At 42.5% G+C, this 17,533-nt stretch overlaps 1 protein-coding gene across 3 annotated transcripts in view; it reads left to right on the forward strand.

The window, feature by feature from the left end:
• The window catches only part of rtkn2 (rhotekin 2), an 80,200-nt gene that overhangs the window by 45,315 nt on the left and 17,352 nt on the right, over positions 1-17,533 (forward strand). For 2 of the 3 annotated variants that reach the window (XM_068052443.1, XM_068052442.1), the window contains exons 2-8: positions 3,230-3,288; positions 4,444-4,497; positions 4,583-4,700; positions 6,322-6,522; positions 7,622-7,716; positions 10,332-10,438; positions 16,782-16,913. In XM_068052443.1, the coding sequence (XP_067908544.1) occupies positions 3,246-3,288; positions 4,444-4,497; positions 4,583-4,700; positions 6,322-6,522; positions 7,622-7,716; positions 10,332-10,438; positions 16,782-16,913 (750 nt within the window). In that variant the 5' untranslated portion in view covers positions 3,230-3,245. Of the gene's footprint in view, positions 1-2,393; positions 2,594-3,229; positions 3,289-4,443; positions 4,498-4,582; positions 4,701-6,321; positions 6,523-7,621; positions 7,717-10,331; positions 10,439-16,781; positions 16,914-17,533 lie in introns of all 3 variants that reach the window. The other variant, XM_068052441.1, reaches the window with a different exon arrangement.

Genomic DNA, 17,533 nt, shown 5'->3' on the forward strand with positions numbered 1-17,533 from the left:
TAAGTGGAGAATGATGCAGTTGTTTTGTGGTTGGAATTTGGACTTTCCAATCTCAGTTCTTGATTAGAATGACTAAGATAGTTACTGCACTGCCAAGAGGGAATTCTGTTTGTTCCCGGCATCACATTTTCCTCTTAATGTGGTGTCAAAGCTGGATTGTTCTGATGCTGAATGATAGCTGAGTGGCTTTTTTAAAAATTCTACTGGATCGCCCATGACATTGCTCATTAATGTCTCTGATCTGAGGTATAACAGGGAAATGGCAGATAATTTAAACCAATATTTTGCATCGTTCTTCACAGTGGAGGACACTATAAACATCCCAACAATAATAGATGAGCAAAGTGTAAATGGGAGGGAGGAACTTGTAACAATCACTATCACGAGGGAAAAGGTGCTTGACAACCTGATGGGACTAAAGGCAGACAAATCGTCAGGACCTGATGGCCTGCATCTAGATTCCGGTAGGGTACCAGTGGATTGGAAAACTGCTAATGTGACACCCTATTCAAGAAAGGAGGGGGACATAAAGCATGAAACTATAGCTTAACATCTGTCATTGGGAAAATGCTACAGTCCATTATTAAGGAAGAAATAGCAGGACATTTAGAAAAACGAAATGCAATCAGAGTCGACATGGTTTTATGAAAGGGAAATCATTTTTTGACAAATTTGTTAGAGTTCTTTGAGGATATAACCAGCAGAGTGGATAAAGGGGAACCGGTAGATGTAGTGTATTAGGATTTTCAGAAGGTTTTCGATAAGGTGCCACATAAAAGATTATTGCGCAAAATAAGAGTTCAGGGTATTGGGGTAATGTGTTGGCATGGATTGAAGATTGGCGAACACACAGAAGGAAGAGAGTCTGGATTAATGGGTCTTTTTCCGTTTGGAAAGCCGTAACTAGTGGGGTGCCACAAGGATGGGTCCAAGGGCCTCAACTATTTACTATCTTCATTAATGACTTGGAGGAAGGGACAGAGTGTAGTGTATCCAAATTTGCTGACAATACAAAAATAGGTGGGAAGGCATGTTGTGATGAGGACACAAAGAATCTGCAAACAGATATAGATAGGTTAAGTGAGTGGGCAAAAACTTGGCAGATGGTGTTCAATGTGGGAAAGTGTGAGGTCATCCACTTTAGTAGGAAGGATAAAAAGGCAGATTTTTATTTAGATGGAGAAAGACTACAAAATACTGCAGGACAGAGGGATCCTGGTGTTCTTGTACATGAAACAAAAAGTTAGCATGCAGGTGCAGCAAGTAATTAGGAAGGCAAATGGAATTTTAGCCTTTATTGCTAGGGGGTTAGAGTATAAAAATAGGGAAGTCTTGTTACAACTGTACAAGGTGTTGGTGAGGCCACACCTGGAGTACTGCGTATAGCTTTGGTCCCCATATTTAAGGAAGGATATACTAGCATTGAAGTCTGTTCAGAAAAGGTTCACTAGGCTGATTCCTGGGATGAAGGGCTTGCTTATCAAAAATGGCTAAACAGGTTAGGCCTTTATTCATTGGAGTTTAGAAGAATGAGAGGTGATCTTATTGAAGCATATAAGATTCTAAGGAGGTTTGACAGGGCCGATGTTGAGAATATGTTCCCACTGGTGGGGGAATCTCAAACTAGGGGACATAGTTACAGAATAAGGGGTCACACATTTAAAACTGAGATGTAAAGGAATTTCTTCTCTCAGAGGGTGGTGAATCTCTGGAATTCTCTACCTCAGAGTTGTGGAGGCTAGGTCACTAAATGTATTTAAGGAGGAGGTAGATAGATTTTTAAAATCTCGGAGTCGAGGGTTATACAGAGCAGGCCCAAAAGAGAAGTTGAGGCCTGGGACAGATCAGCCATGATCTTATTGAATGGTGGGGCAGGCTTGAAGGGCTGATTGGCCTACTCCTGCTCCTATTTATTGTATATAGCTTTAATTCCAGCTGCTAATCTGGGTCTGTCCCTTTAAGACCATTGCTCTGAGTGGACCAATCCAGACAACTGCACCAACTTATAATTTGCCACGGTCAGATTGACCATCTGCTTGTAAATTTCAGGCTGCAGGTTTTTGTTTTATGAATATTTGGTACTTCAGTAAAATGTGACGCTTTGAAATGTGGAGTCTGGTGTTGCATATTGGACATAAAAATTTTGTATTTAATGTCTCTGAAAAAGTGCAGAGTGCACTTTTCATATCATTTCTAGCAGGGCTCTGTGGAAATCTTCACTGTAGTTTGCTCTGCTGAATTTGGCTACCACATTTCCTATATTACAACAGTGACTACACTTCAAAAAATACTTCATTGACTGTACTTTGGTATGTCCTGGAGCTGTGAAAAGCACTATATAAATGCAAAGGCTTTCGTTAGTATTCTGCTACTTTCTCGTTAATGCCTCGTAGGGCTCTGATATCCAGGAAAAAATCAACTTTGAAACTCGGATGCGGGAAGGGACCTGCAAACTTCTTGCTGCCTCCACCCAGCGGGATCAGGTGCTGCATGCTGCCAAAAACCTGCTGACCTGTAATGCCCGCATCCTCTGCTACGTGGCTGAGTTACAGAGGCGCACGGAGGAACAGATCCTGCACAAAGTGGCAAGGAGGTAGGCTGGAACTGAACGGTGGTAGGATTTATTTCTCCTTTTCCATTTTGCTCCTTGACTGTTGCCATTTCAACCTACTCTGATGTATTGATTGTTCATAACTCCCTCATAATTAAGAAACCATAAGACAGCCTCCCTAAAACATGATCACATTGTACCATCCTGCTGAATATTTTTATACAGTAAAGAGGTTCTCACATTTTTCGCTGGACTTGTGAACATACCCGAGTTCGCCTGGATCATATTAAGTACAGCAATTAAAGGCCCCTGTTTAAAAATATATATTACTAAAAATCGTGTAATATATCTGCGCAAAGTGCCAGCTGTTTGGTGTTTTAGAAAGGAATACTACTTACAGAAAACTTTGTTAAAATGTGCCTGAAGGGGCTGACTCCTTTTAATGCCACAGAAACAATTCACCCTTTATTCTGGATGAAGAATTGAAAAAGGCTTTCTGTAATGGTGCTATTGTACTTCAATATGGGACTTGTTAGGAATAATGTAGATTAGAGAAACGCATCTACAGTGTAGCATGTTACAGGCATGTTGCCTGTGTGAACTGTGTGTCAGTAACTCGCCCTTTTTGAGTCAATATTCTTGAGGCTGTGTTTAATATTTATTCTCTCTATTCCACAGGTCGTCAGACACTGAGATGAAAGAGCATTCGGCATGTTCTGGAAAAGTTGCAATATCCGGTATTACCTTTTGTGCCGTCTACTTTGTGTTTATTTCTCCAGTTACAAAGACTGCCTACTTCCACCATCATAATATTGCCCATCTTCTCTCTACCTCAGTCCATCTGCTACTGAAACCCTCATCCATGCTTTTGTTGTCTCCAGGTATGAGTGTTCCAATGCTTTCCAGACCGGCCTTCCATCTCCACCCTCCATAACCTCATCCAAACTCTGCTGTCCATTTCCTGACTCGCACCAAGTCCCGTTCACCTATTACCTCTCCGTTTGCTAACCTACGTTAACTTTCGGTTCGCCAATGACTTGGTTTTTAAATTCTCATCCTTGAGTTCAAATCCCTCCACAGTCTTGCTCCTCCCATTCTCTGTAACCTCACCCAGACTTACAAATCTCTGAGAACTCTGCATTCATCCAATTCTGGCCTCTTGTGCACCCCCATTCCCTTTGCTGTACCATTGGTGGCTGTGCCTTCAGTTGCCTGGGCCCTAAGCTCTGGAATTCCCTCCCTAAAACTCTCCACCTCTTAGGCGCTGCATACAATCTACTTCTTTGACCAAGTTTTTGGTCACTGAATATCCTGATATCTCCTTGTGTGGTTTGGTGTCAATGTTTGTCTGATGCTCCTGCGAAGTGCCTTGGAGCATTTACTATGTTAAAGATGCTATATAGGTGCATGTTTGTAACTCTGGTACTCTTCAGTACTAATTTTATTTTGTCTTTTTATTTCATAATATCCTTAACCTGGTAATGCCCGGCTTTAAGTCGACAGAGTTTAGCTCCTTGGTTATGCTGGGAGTCAAACAAGCAAACCTGAATACTAAGTTGGGCATTGAGATTCATGCACCCTTACATGATTCCACCTTCTAGCCAGCCCTAGTCAGATGTATTCGAGAGGTTTCATACCTCCGGTCCCCACGCTGCCACCATTGGCCACCCTCGTTCGCATTTATAATGGCCACTGTCTGTCAATTTGTCATGCTGTAATTGCACCCTCCCACCTGTGGTGGTGCTGTAGTGTCTCAGCTGTGTGAGCAATAAGTCATATATTCCTCCTCAACTATGTAACATTTATTTTTGAAGCTGGTCTGCATATTTTTTGTTTGCAGAGTTGTTGTGCTGTATGATTGTATAAAGGTGATTATATTCGTATCATTGCAGACATTCGAATTCCATTAATGTGGAAAGGCTCTGATCACTTCAACAACCGGGGCAGTAAGTACTCAAAAGCATTGTTTGTTTTTGACTCTCCTTTCCTGATCCCTCATTTTGTGGTGTTAACGCTGTCTCCTTGTGTTAGAGAGCCAGCATTATGCCGTGTTTTGCCTGGTGAAGATTGGAGCTCAGATTTTTGACACCAGGATGATCACCGTAGATAAGACTCTCACTGACATCTGCTTTGAGAATTTGATAATATTGTAAGTATTTTGAAACTGTTTTGCATTGCATTCTCTTCTGTCCATGAGCCATAAATGAGATAAGGAAAATAATTCCTAGTGAGTTTTTGTACTTTTTAACAAAGGAGACTTGAATTTATATCACTCTTCATGACCTCGGGACGTCTCAAATTGTTTTACTGTCATTGAAATGCTTTTGAAGTGTAGTCACTGTTGTACACGGCAGGCAATTTATGTATAGCAAGGTCCCACAAATAGTAATGACGCAAATGACCAATCGTTTGTGTTCGGTGCATTTTGAAAGATAAATATTGGCTAGGACACTGGGGAGCACTCCCCTGCTCTTCGATAGTGCCATGGGGTCTTTTATGTTCACCCAGGAGGGCAAATGGGGCCTTAGTTTAACATCTCATGTGAAAACTTTGAGAATTCAATTTCCAGATTCTTTAAAAGTCTTTTTGTAAAAGCAAGGGATTTCTCAAATGCTGGAGTAGGGCACCATATTTCAGAAAGGATATATCTGCTTTGGAAGGGGTGCAGTGCAGATTCACCAGAATGATAGTGAGATTAAATTATGAGGACAGAATGCATAGATTAGGCTTTTGTTCCCTTGAGTTTAAAAGTTTAAGGGGTAATCCAATTCCTGTGCATAAGATGATTAAAGGATTTGATGGGTTAGATAAAGAGAAACAATTTAATCTGGTGGGAGGATCCAGAACAAGGGAGCATAACCTTAAAATTACATCTAGCTGTTCAGGAAAGCATTTATTGAGAAATGGAAATCTGGTATGCTCTTAGCCCAAAAAGCCATTGAGTCTGGGTGTTAATTAAAAATTTCAAAACCGAGACTGAGAGAACTTTGTTAGGTAAGGGTATTGAGGGATACAGAAGCAAGGCAGGTAAATGAAGTTAAGATGCAGATCGGGCATGAGCTCATTGAATGGCAGAACAGGCTCAAGAGGTCGAAGGCCTGCTCCTGTTCAGTGACTAAAATACCGCTGTTGGATTGCTGTGTTTTCCTGTACTGATCATGTATACGATCCCAGCATGAATGGTGAGGAAGGAATCGATCAGCCTTCCTTCGCTGTTGAAACCAGGAATCTTAAACTCTGAACAATGAAACATTTCTTCTTACAATGAGTCTATCTGCTAAAGAATCGACATTTCTTAACCCTTGTTAATATTTAATATTACCTCTAAAATATAATGACCAAGATCTCATTGGAGCAGGGCATGTTGCAGCATGCACTGTTAGACTTTTACTTGTACCCTTTAATTCAAAGATGTTTTTGATTGACAGTCATTAGCAATTATCATGTTAATTACTAGACTTAATATTCTGTAGCAAGCTTAATGGGCAATTAGTGTGCAATTCCAGCAAGTTCCTCAAAATAACAGGGAGGCTAAAGGTGGGATGCTGTTTGTTTGAAGTAAATAGCAGAGCAGCGTAAATCGACCAGCAAGTTCTGTAGATTCGCACCTCAAAACGTATCTTTTAATCGCCTGGAGTTGCTGGCTGTTTTGTGTATTAAAAATGGGGTTCGTCGATAACATGCTATTTTTCCAGCAAGTTCTAATTTGTATCGCAATTAAACCATGATGACATCACTCACTTATTTCTGCCGACTCGGTTTCTATGCAGTGATGATGTGAAGCCGGATTTTGAGTTGAAGTTGGAGGTGTACAGTTGCTGCGTGGAGGAGGGACCTTCCGTCACTAACACTCCTAAAAGACTGGCCCGAAGAATCAGCACCTCACTCAGCAGGTCAACAGGAAAGAAGCTTACATCTGCACTGGAGACTGGAGACCTTGACTCGCTCCTACTGACGAACCCAGTCGCAGTGTGAGTCCTTCGCAAAATTCAGCATGCTTTTTCTATGCAATTGTACTTTAATACTGCTTTTGAGAATGTTTTAATTTTGTTAAATCTGCAAAATAGGCATCCCAACGAATCTTAATACAACTTTTAGCTTTAAGCAAGGATGTTAAAATGAACAAACAGATCCTGTACAAAAGCAAAATACTGCGGATGCTGGAAATCTGAAATAAAAACAGAAAATACTGGAAATACCCAGCAGGTCTGGCAGCATCTATGGAGAGAGAAGCAGAGTTAACATTTTGGGTCAATGAGCTTTCGTCAGAACTCTGATGAAAGGTCATAGACTTGAAATGTTAACTCTCAAACTGATCCTAAGTTTCAAGACCTTGAAATGAAAGGTTCTTCAGCTAGTGGATTTTCTTGTAAAATCACACTTGTAGTTTTCTGGTGTTATATTTGGAATAATATCTTATTAAAAACTAACCCTCCATGGGTTTATTTGTTGAAATGGCCCCATTCTTGTAAAATGCTACCATTATCTCAGAGATTGACCAAGTCTGTGTAGACAATAACTTCCTCCCATTTTTTTCTCGCCCCTGTGACATCATTAGTTAGCCCGATGTAATCGGGTTATTGGTGCACAGTGGCGATGGGATGGAGGGGGAACAAAGGCTGCAACTTTAACTTGGGCTAGATACTGCACCCCTAACTCAGATTGGGAGCACATCTTAGTCCTAAGTGCATAAATTACATATCAGAATAACTAATTTGAAACATGACACATGGTGAGTGTAACATGATTGGGAGGAACAGGTGACTTTTTCCCAAAGTTCTCCCATTGGGGATTTCCTCACCTCGTGTCTGGGTCTGTTGTAGACTAATAGATAGAGATTGATTGCTGTGATTAGTCAACAACTCCATTACTGTAACATCCAAGTACTAGGATGATAGAAGGCAAACTAGATGGACCCTGGTCTTTTTTTTTGGCCTAGCAATCTCTATCTTCTGGAACTAACTGAGTCCACTAGATGTATCAGAGTACATACATGTTTGCAGTATTTGGCTTGTGTGCTTGGTAGACATTGCAGCAAAGTAACATTGTGCTCTTTCCCCCTCCCACAAGTGGCGCCAAATATCATCTGCTTGCTGAAGCCACGCTAAAACTTGATGATGCTGAAGCCAGCTTCCGAACTCATAGTCTCACGATCGCAGCAAACGGTGAGTGGGTCTCTCTTTACAGTTCTAAGCTCTTTATTATCCATGTTACTATGTGATGTCATCTCAGCCCAAGGTCACCACCAATGGTTGGTCGAACTCTGGGAAGATTCGTCACATTACCTCCCGACTCCAACTGGTCTGCCATCTCCTGCTATTGGTTGCCCAACGTGTCCATCCTTCTTCACCCGGAGAGTGGTTAGAATATGGAACTTTCTACCAGGTGAAGTAGTTGAGACAAATAGCATAGATGCATTTAAGGGGAAGCTAAATAAGTACATGAGATGGAAAGGAATAGGAGGGTATTGTGATAGGGTTCAGATGAAGTAGGGTGCGAGGAATCTTGCCTGGAGTATAAACACTGGTATGAATCTGTTGGACTGAATGGCCTGTTTCTGTGTTGTAAATTCTATGTAATCCTCATGGCACTCTGCCTTCCTACTCCCAACAGTGAGCAGGCTCTCTGTTACCCGATTGGATGATTCTTAACTGTCAGTCAAACAGCCCGCTGTCTCATCTCTAATATGTTTATAATTAATAAACAAAAATGTTCAAAGAAAATGAAAGAAGCTCATGATTTTTAACCACCACACCCCCACCTCCCAATGTTTTTCTTTTCCTTCTGGGTTGCTTGTAACAGATTAATCCTTAATCCCTGGTGATTCCAGAATAATTCTGGAAGGTTGGCAATCTTATCTAAGTACACTTTATTTCTTTTGAAACCATTTCAAGATTCACAGAGAAATGCGAGGGCTGGCGTTAATAGTTTATAAGGTATTAATAGATTACAGGCAGTCAGGTCAGTTGGCGTGCACAACATTCAGCTTCCCATTCCTGCAAACCATATTCTTGGGCACTTAGGTTTTTTCAATGTTATGTGAAATGGTTTTTATTTCCAGTACAGGATGAGTAATAAGATGATTGTTTAACACAATTGAATTAAGTTTCTCTGTTCTCTGCTTTTATTGAAAGATGACACGCCATTTATTTTAAATAGTCACATTTTCTTTCTTTAATTTGTTCACGGGATGTGAATAGCGCTGGCTAGGCCAGCATTTATCACATGCCTAATTGCCATGAAAAGGTAGTGGTGAGCTGCCTTCTTGAAATGCTGCAGTCCATCTGGTGTAGGTACACCCATATTGCTGTTAGGGAGGGGGTTCCAGGATTTTGATGCCGTGAAAGTGAAGGAACGACGGTATAGTTCCAAGTCAAGGTGGTGTGTGGCTTGGAGGGCAACTTGCTGATGGTGCTGTTCCCATGCACCTGCTGCCTTTGTTCTTCTAAGTGGTAGAGGTCACGGATTTGGAAGGTGCTGTCGCTGGAGCCTTGGTGAGTTGCTGCAGTGCATCTTGTAGCTGGTATACACTGCTGCCACTATATGCCAGTAGTGGATGGGGTGCCAGTCAGGCGTGCTGCTTTGTCCTGGATGGTGTCGAGCTTCCTGAGTGTTGTTGGAGCTGCACTCATCCAGGCAAGTGGAAAGTATTCCATCACACTCCTGATTTGTGCCTTCTTGATGGTGGACAGGCTTTGGGGAGTCGGGAGGTGAGTTACTCACTGCAGAATTCCCAGCTACTGTCTGGCTCTTGTAGCCACAATATTTATATGGCTGGTCCAGGTAAGTTTCTGGTTAATGGTGACCCACAGAATGTTGATGGTAATGCCTTTGAACATCAAGGTTTAAATTCTTTCATTGGTAAGTTTCTTTTATACATTCGAAAAATAAGCTGAGCTTCTTTCAGCATCTGAAAGTGGGTTTAATTTCAATGATATTCACTCACCCTTATCCTTCTGAAACTGCTTGAGTTTATTCACAGTATTTAAATTAGCATATGCTCAATTCATGTAATCCTGTCCTTGTAGACATGTACAAAATCGTATGTGATAATGAGCCTGTTTGTTTTATGTGTGTAGAATTCACTGCCATTTGGGATCATTATACAGGCATGTAGGGATTATTGAATATACTCTGTGGAACCATAGTGGTGACTGGGTAATGAATGGTTAATGGAGCAGCGGACTTCAGTATCCAAGAAATTTTAACTGTTCAGTCGGAAGCAAGGAGTGCAAGTGAAGGCACAAACACTCTTGAGTTTTCTGTCTAGGAAAAATAAGTTACAGAATTCTTTCCAGCTTTCCCTTACTGACCCCTTTTAAGTTGCGGTAAAACTGGCCATTTCTGCCCCTGTACCACCCATGAAAGATGGTTGGGTATAAGGACGAGAGGTGCTGACTCACTCTGACGTGGTGTTGGTGTCCTGTGTATATTATAGGTCTCTGATTTAAATGCACTCCGCTCCTGACTGTATCTCCTGTGGGAATGCTGGCTGCCTAAGTATACCTGGTAACATCTAGTATTGTTATAAAGTAGCATGTCCTCTGGCTCACCTTGAGCAATGCCATGGGAGATGTCCATGTTATGTAAAATGAACTTCTGGATGTGATGGGGCTTATGTTTGTTAAATTATTAATTGGATAATTCCAGTCAGATCTTATTTAAATGTTCTGATTAACCGTTCAATGACTAATATTCCAGCGGTTTCTCCAGTAGATTTAAGCTGTGCAATTGAAGTGTAGCCGTTGTTTAATTTTCCATATCATGTTTCACTCTCCAGAGGAATCTTCCTTCTGGCTGCCCTTATATGGGAACCTGTGCTGCCGATTAGTAGCTCAGCCTGCATGTATGACCACGGATATGATGACTGGGTATCTCAATCTACAGGTAAGATTCACTCCGTGCATAGCTTGGCTTTCTTGTACCATTCCGAGCCATCCTATGTGTGCACACTGAAGTAGTATTTCATCCATACACTTTCCAAACATACCCCTTTGTTCTGGTTGCACCAGCTCCTCAGTGTTCTTGGGTTCTTACAATCTATTACTATGTTTCACTCCAGGAGTTATAAGAAATGCAAAGCAGTTGGCTTGCCTTCAATTAAAATAAAGACTCAGTTTTTACTGCACACTATTTTCACAAAACACTTCCTCCTTTCCTCTTTCTGCCTCCCTAGTCCCTGTACCAACATTATTTGTTGGTATATGGAAAATTCACGGCACAGAAGGCCATTCAGCTCATCGTGTCTATGCCAGCCAAAAAAGAGCTATCCAGCCTAATCCCACTTTCCAGCTCTTGGTCTATACATACGAATTAGGAGCAGGAGTAGGCCACTCAGCCTTTCGAGCCTGCTCTGCAATTCAACAAGATTATGGCTGATCTGATTGTAACCTCAATTTCACATTCCCGCCTACCTCCAATAACCTTTCACCCTCTTGCTTATCAAGAATCTATCTATCTCTGCCTTAAATATTTAAAAACTCTGCTTCCACCGCCTCTTGAGGAAGAGAGCTACAAAGACTTACGACTCATATGTATCTTTCTCATTGAAATGTATCTATTCTGTGTATTCTGAAATCCTCCCTTAAATGTCTGCCACTGCATCTCTATTGACCTATCCCTTAACCTAGTTTGCTTTTGCCAGCTCTGCTTTAATACCCTCATAATTGCCGTTATTTAAGTTTAAAATGCTAGTCTTAGACCCACGCTTCTCTCCTTCAAACTGAATGTAAAATTCAATCATGTTATGATCACTGCTGCCTAGGGGAGCCTTCACTGAGGTCATGAATTAATCCTATCACGTTGCACAATACCAGCTCTAGTATAGCCTGCTCTTTGGTTGGATCCAGAACGTGCTTCTATGAACTCCTCATCTTTGCCTATCTGATTTTTTTCAGTCTATATGCAGATTAAAATTCCCCATGATTATCGCTGTACCTTTCTGACAAGCTCCCATTATTTCTTCCTTCATGCGCCATCCTACCATGTGGTTACTGTTAGGGGGCATGTACACCACTCCCACAGGTGACTTCTTGCTTTTATCATTTCTCATTTCGACCCAAACTGCTTCTACATCCTGGTTTCCTGAACTTGGGTCATCCCTTCTCTATTGTGGTAATACCATCATTAATTAACAGAGCCACCCCTCCACCGTTTCCTAGCTTCCTGTCCTTTCTAAATGTCATGTACCCTTCAATATTCAGGTCCCAATCTATATCATCCTGCAGCCATGTCTCTCTCATGCCTATCAGATCGTACTTATTTATTTCTATTTGCGCTTTCAGTTCATCTGTTTTGTTTTGAATGCTACATGCATTCAGATACAGAGCCTTTAGTTTTGTCCTTTTTATTATTTTGTAACCTCTAGCCTTGTCTACTGATTTACTCTTAGATTTGTAATCACTGTTCCATCCTGTCACAGTCTGTTTATCTTTCCCCATATTAATACCTTTCTCTCTTGCCTTGTCTCTACTCTTTGATTTACCACATCTTCCCAAATTTGATCCCTTGCCCCCACTATTTAGTTTAAAACACTATCTGCTTCCCTAGTTATACGGCTCGCTAGATCACTGGGCCCAGCACGGTTCAGGTGTAGACCGTCACAACGGTACAGACCCCACTTTCCCCAGTACTGGTGCCAGTGCCCCATGAACCGGAACCCACTTCTACCACACCAGTCTTTGAGCCATGCATTCATTTCTCTAATCTTATTTGCCCTACAACAATTTGCATGTGGCTCAAGTAATAATCCAGAGATTATTACTTTTGAGATTCTGCTTAATTTGGTGCCAAGCTCCTTGTACTGACAATGTAGAACTTCTTTCCTTGTCCTGCCTATGTCGTTGGTACCTACATGGACCACGACGACTGGATCCTCCCCCTCCCACTGTAAGTTCCTCTCCAGCCCTGATCAGAAGTCCTGAACCCTGGCATCAGGCAGGCAACACAGCTGTCTGGACTCTCGCTCTTTGCTGCAGAGAACAGTGTCAATCCCCTTCACTATATTGTCCCCTACTACCACTACTTTCCTTTTTGCTCCGCCCCCCTCCGAACGGCTTACTGTACCATGGAGCCATGATCAGTTTGCTCATCCACACCACAGTCCTCGTCCATACAAACTGCAAGAACCTCGAAGTTGTTGCTCAATTGCAAGGGCTGAGACTCCCCCACTCCCATCTTCTTGATCCCTTTACCTGCCTGACTCGCAGTCACACCCTCCTGTCCCTGAGCAAAACCGACAACCCCATCCTAAGGGATGTGACTGTCTTCTGGAACAAAGCATCCAGGTAATTTTCCCTCTCCCTGATGCATTGTTGTGGCTGCAGCTCGGCCTATAGCTCAACGACTCTGAGCTGACACTTACTATAGACTTGCTATGGATTGCCATGGCAGCTAGGAGCTCCTAAATACTACAGCTGCAACACAACACCTATCCTGCCATCTTTATTGTGTTATTTTAATTAAAATTAATTAATTTTATAGTTCCCCTCCTTACTGACCTCCCTCACTTACCAAACTCCCTTCTTCACACTCTGTGCACTGAAGCAGCATTGAGAGTCCCCTGAATTTATACTCTGAAAACAATAATGTCAGCTTTGCTAGAGCTCAGAAACCAGTTTAAGCTAGCTACCTAATTAACTAGCTACAGCTACTCTTAGAGAGCTTGTCTACCCTTGTTTAAAACTGTTAAGAAACTTACTTTTCATCTTAACTGCTAAATGTAAACAAAACAGAAACTAGACTTTAGAGAGATTAACCATCTATTATATATTGGACAGACATGCAGTTCTATAATGGATTTCATTTCCTTAGGATGTCTGAACATTTCACAGCGAAGAAAGCATGTTTGAAATATAGTCAGTATTGTAATGTAGGGAAACACGGCAGCCAATTTGCACATAGCAAGATGCCACCAACAGCAATGAAATAAATGAGCAGATAATCTCTTTCAATGGTGATCACTGCATCAATCACTTCACACTTCCTGTGGCGTCACTCCGTCAGTCATTTCACACGCATCCGTAGATCACTTTGTGCGCTTGCTGGTGTCCTTCTTGATGCTTGAGCTGATCTTCTATGGGTGTTGATGGGAGTTTGTGCAATTGGTTCCCAAAGGTGGGTCTCAGCTCAGCCAGGATACCCCAGCTTTACGCCTGACCGATTGACTGTCTAATCATTGGCGAGACCTGGTAAAGAAGCCTTCAGATTGGAGTCCCAGTGCTAGCTGCTGTCACTATTTTGTGTGTTGAAGTCATTTGCATTGAAGCTGAGAATGTAGGTGAATTATGGGGATTTGATTTTGGAGTATTGCAGTAGTTATTTAGGTAGGTCAGGGAGAGGTCACCCTGCTCCTTAATAGCAGCTTGGGTTGCGCCTGTTTAAACATGTTGCTTTCATCGTGTAGATAATGGGAAATGCTGGAGCAACCTCAACAACTCCTGTAATAGACTAAAGAAAATTTAAACACAAAAAGCTATCATTTCGGTTTTGCATATCAGCATTTTGAATCTACACATTCTGCAAACCAGCACCAGAAAATACAGGCCTGATTAAGGAAAAATTGTGTGTACAGATGGTTAGATGCGATTACTGGGGAGTATTTGCATACTGTTTCCATCTTGTTACACTAAGCACATCTCCAGCCAGCATAACAACAGCCTTCATCTAAACTACTAACAGCTGGGTCTGATTGAAATCTTAGAGTGTATTTAAAACGATCAACTAATCCGGCATGTGCCAAATGTGCACTTGTGAATTGCTGGTTTATTTTCTGAAGCAAATTGTAAATCCTACTCTAATTGCCTGTACAGATAATGCATTCTTATTATTGAAGTAGACTCTATTTCACTTTTAAGTGCTTGCAAATGATCCTATTGCCACCAGAACATGCAGTGAAAGATTTCATTCTTACCTATCTCCAACCCTCATGGATCGGAGTGATTGCTGCCAGCATGTGACACCAAAGCCCAGCTCGGATATAAAGTTAAAACACGACCCGGGCCCGACCTGACCACAGCCCGACCAACCCGAGCCCTTTAATTTTTTTTTGTATCAGACCCAAATCTCCTTCATCTGTTCCGACAGCAGGCTATTCCTGCAGCTGGAGTTGTGGGGAATCATGGGTAAGCCTGATCCCATGACTTCCCAGAAGCAGCGTCCACCCCGACCTGACCCAAGCCCGAATGCCGGACGCGGAATTTCAACCCGACCCAGACCCGACACGTAGTCGGATGTAACACTTGGAAAAATTCAATGGACTTGTCAGTCGAAACTTTGGTTGAGTTCAATGACTGTATAGTCGCTCCATATATGCAGTCATTCCATTTAAGGACAGGGTTCCAGTGTCTGCAGGAATTCTTGGATCCAACAGGAGAGTTGGGGAATTTTTCCTTTCATCAAATAGTCACCTAAAGAAATCTTGAGCTCTTTCCATTGTCCCAGTGTGTGCAGTTACCAGGTTATCCGGTTGAATGGCACTTTGAATGGGAAGGCAGCTGATGGATGCGTGGTGTTGGATCATTGGTGCCATCTGTGACTGACTACTGCCCTTGATCTGCTGGCAGTTATTAAAGTTGGGATTTTATGCTGGCGACAGGGGTCTTGACGTCCGGAAAAGGGGACACTGAGAACCCCGCGTTGCCTCTTCTCCGGAAGGCCTGCCAAATTTAGTGCCAATCAGGCATTTAAGTGGACAGCAGCGTGCCTTCCACTGGATCGAGAACCCTGTCACTGGAAGGCCCGCCCTTGGAGAGTTGCCAGCCAATCGGAGGCTAGCAGCTCTTCCACTGAGCAGTGCCACTGCAGAGGCGGTGGCTGCTGCCGGAGGAGCACCTACCAGAGGCCCAGAAGCGGTGCTGGACTTAGGCCACAGGTAGGTCAGGATGGGAGGGGTCACGGAGGAGGGAGTGTAGGGGGGTCACTAGCAATGGCTGGGGTTGGCTGTGAGTGACCCCTCCCTCCCCCCCCCTCCCCCTGCCCTCTTTCCTGATGGGTCTCTTCCAGGTCCCTCGTTCAGGCACTTTGCCACTGTGGGGAGAACATAAAATTTCCCCCCTTAGGAGTTATGCGCACTGTGAGCTACCAGCAGTGTTTGAGGGGATGATGTGCTGCTCCCAACACCTTTCCCTGGTCAGATGTTGCTGCTCCTGTCTTGACCGCACCACGGCTGCAGCGAAAAGCGTCCGTGGTGTCTGAGGCACTGACCTCTTAGTCAGTTTAGGATTTTATTGTGACAAAAGGAATAAAACGGGAGTAGATTAGCTGCTGTGCGAGAAACAGAAGCTGCTTTCCAGTAGGTAACCACTTTTGCGATATTGAATTTTAAAATACTGAGCGCTCCTCCGTTATCTGGTTCCAGAACTAATTTATTTTCCATGTTGTTTTATCTACTCAATAAAGCCAAATTTCAAAGTGAAGGTCTCCATCCATTTGATCAATTATTTTACTCACCATGTCCAACTGGATTTTCAGTGCTTTTGGCCAGCTCCTCCATCCCTGGTGTAGGTGAAGTTAGTGTAAAAAGCAATTTCAGGCAACCTAAAAATATTGAATGAGTCTATTGTTTGTCAGCCCTCAGATATTCCACTTGCACTGGCAAAGAATGCAAATATTAAATAGCTTGTCAGAGTATTCACTGGTGTGGGGAAAAGTTTACACTGATGAGGAGTGAAGCATTTTGTACTGGCAAAGAAAGTTTTTAATGTTTTGAAATCTTTCAGGATATCAGTTTCACGTTTTATTAGTCATATTAGGAAAGCTGTCTTGCTGTAAAGCATCCCAAGTAAGTGCAGTCACAATGGGTCTCTTCTGTAAGTAAATACTACCACACAAAGAATAAAAGTTATTGAATGCTTTCACTAGCTGTTTCCGCCCCTGGTTCACTTTGCCCCGATCACAACAAACAACACATGTTAATTGAGACCTTTTGTGTGTCACTTCTCATCTGCTAATACAGCAGGAGCAATTAAGACATCCTTTCTGATATTATGGCAAGATTAAAAGGGAGCCAGAAAGGCTGTTAGAATCGTGGAGCTTGCTGCACTCTGCAGGCTGAACAAATTCATACATGCGCCCCTCTCAGCGCAGTGATGATTTTCAGGGTCAAACAGAAATCGGAACCAATCACCTTTATTTTTAATTAGTGTAAACCTATCAGCCGTGGTGGTGGGGGGGGTGGGCAGACTATTTGTGAAATGGTCAATCAAGGTCTGCATGTCTCTATTTCTTCTAGCAAACTGTCGGAGGCCTGCTTAACTGGATGAGGCTGTACTGTGTCCTGAGAAGTGGCTATCTCATGGCGTATTATTCTCCTGAAGAAATCGAGGCGGGAGTGGATCCCACATTAAAAATAGCCATTGATGAGGTGCAGTATTATCCCACAGGTTGTGAGAAAGCTTCTTGTTACATTTGGCTGTGTGAAGCAACACTTGGAGGGGAGGTAAAGAGGAGAGCTATTGTCCCACGTGTTACAATAAAGCCTGGGCTGCTCAGAAGTAAATAAGTAACTCACCCCATTTGAAGCAATAATGTGTTAACCTATTGGCAAGAATCTACATAAATTGGCAAATTTCCTGATTAGAGCAAGGGATTTTGCCCAGAATTAATCAATTTCCAATGTATTTAAATTGATTTTTTAAAAATGTACTTGTATTTATGTACCAGCTTTTATTGAGTGCTCAGAGCATCCCAAAACGGTTTAAAGAATAGTTACAATTATGTAAACAGACACAGCAGTCAGTCTGCACACAGCAAGCTCCCACAAATGATGAATGAGATAAATAGTCAGTCAGTTAGATATTGGTGGTACATCAGGAAGGAATGTTGGCCAGGACACCAGCTACTCTCTGAAGTGTGATAGGGTTGAGTAATTGCTCAATGGGGGCTACTCTGAAGACTGAGTGGTGCATTGAGTTTATTAGCACTCTGGAGCTTGGGTTTGATTCTCACTCAGACTGAGAGACATCAAATCTTCCTCTTTCTACT

This window comes from Heterodontus francisci, chromosome 20, assembly GCF_036365525.1.
Source record: "Heterodontus francisci isolate sHetFra1 chromosome 20, sHetFra1.hap1, whole genome shotgun sequence".
NCBI lineage: Eukaryota > Metazoa > Chordata > Chondrichthyes > Heterodontiformes > Heterodontidae > Heterodontus > Heterodontus francisci.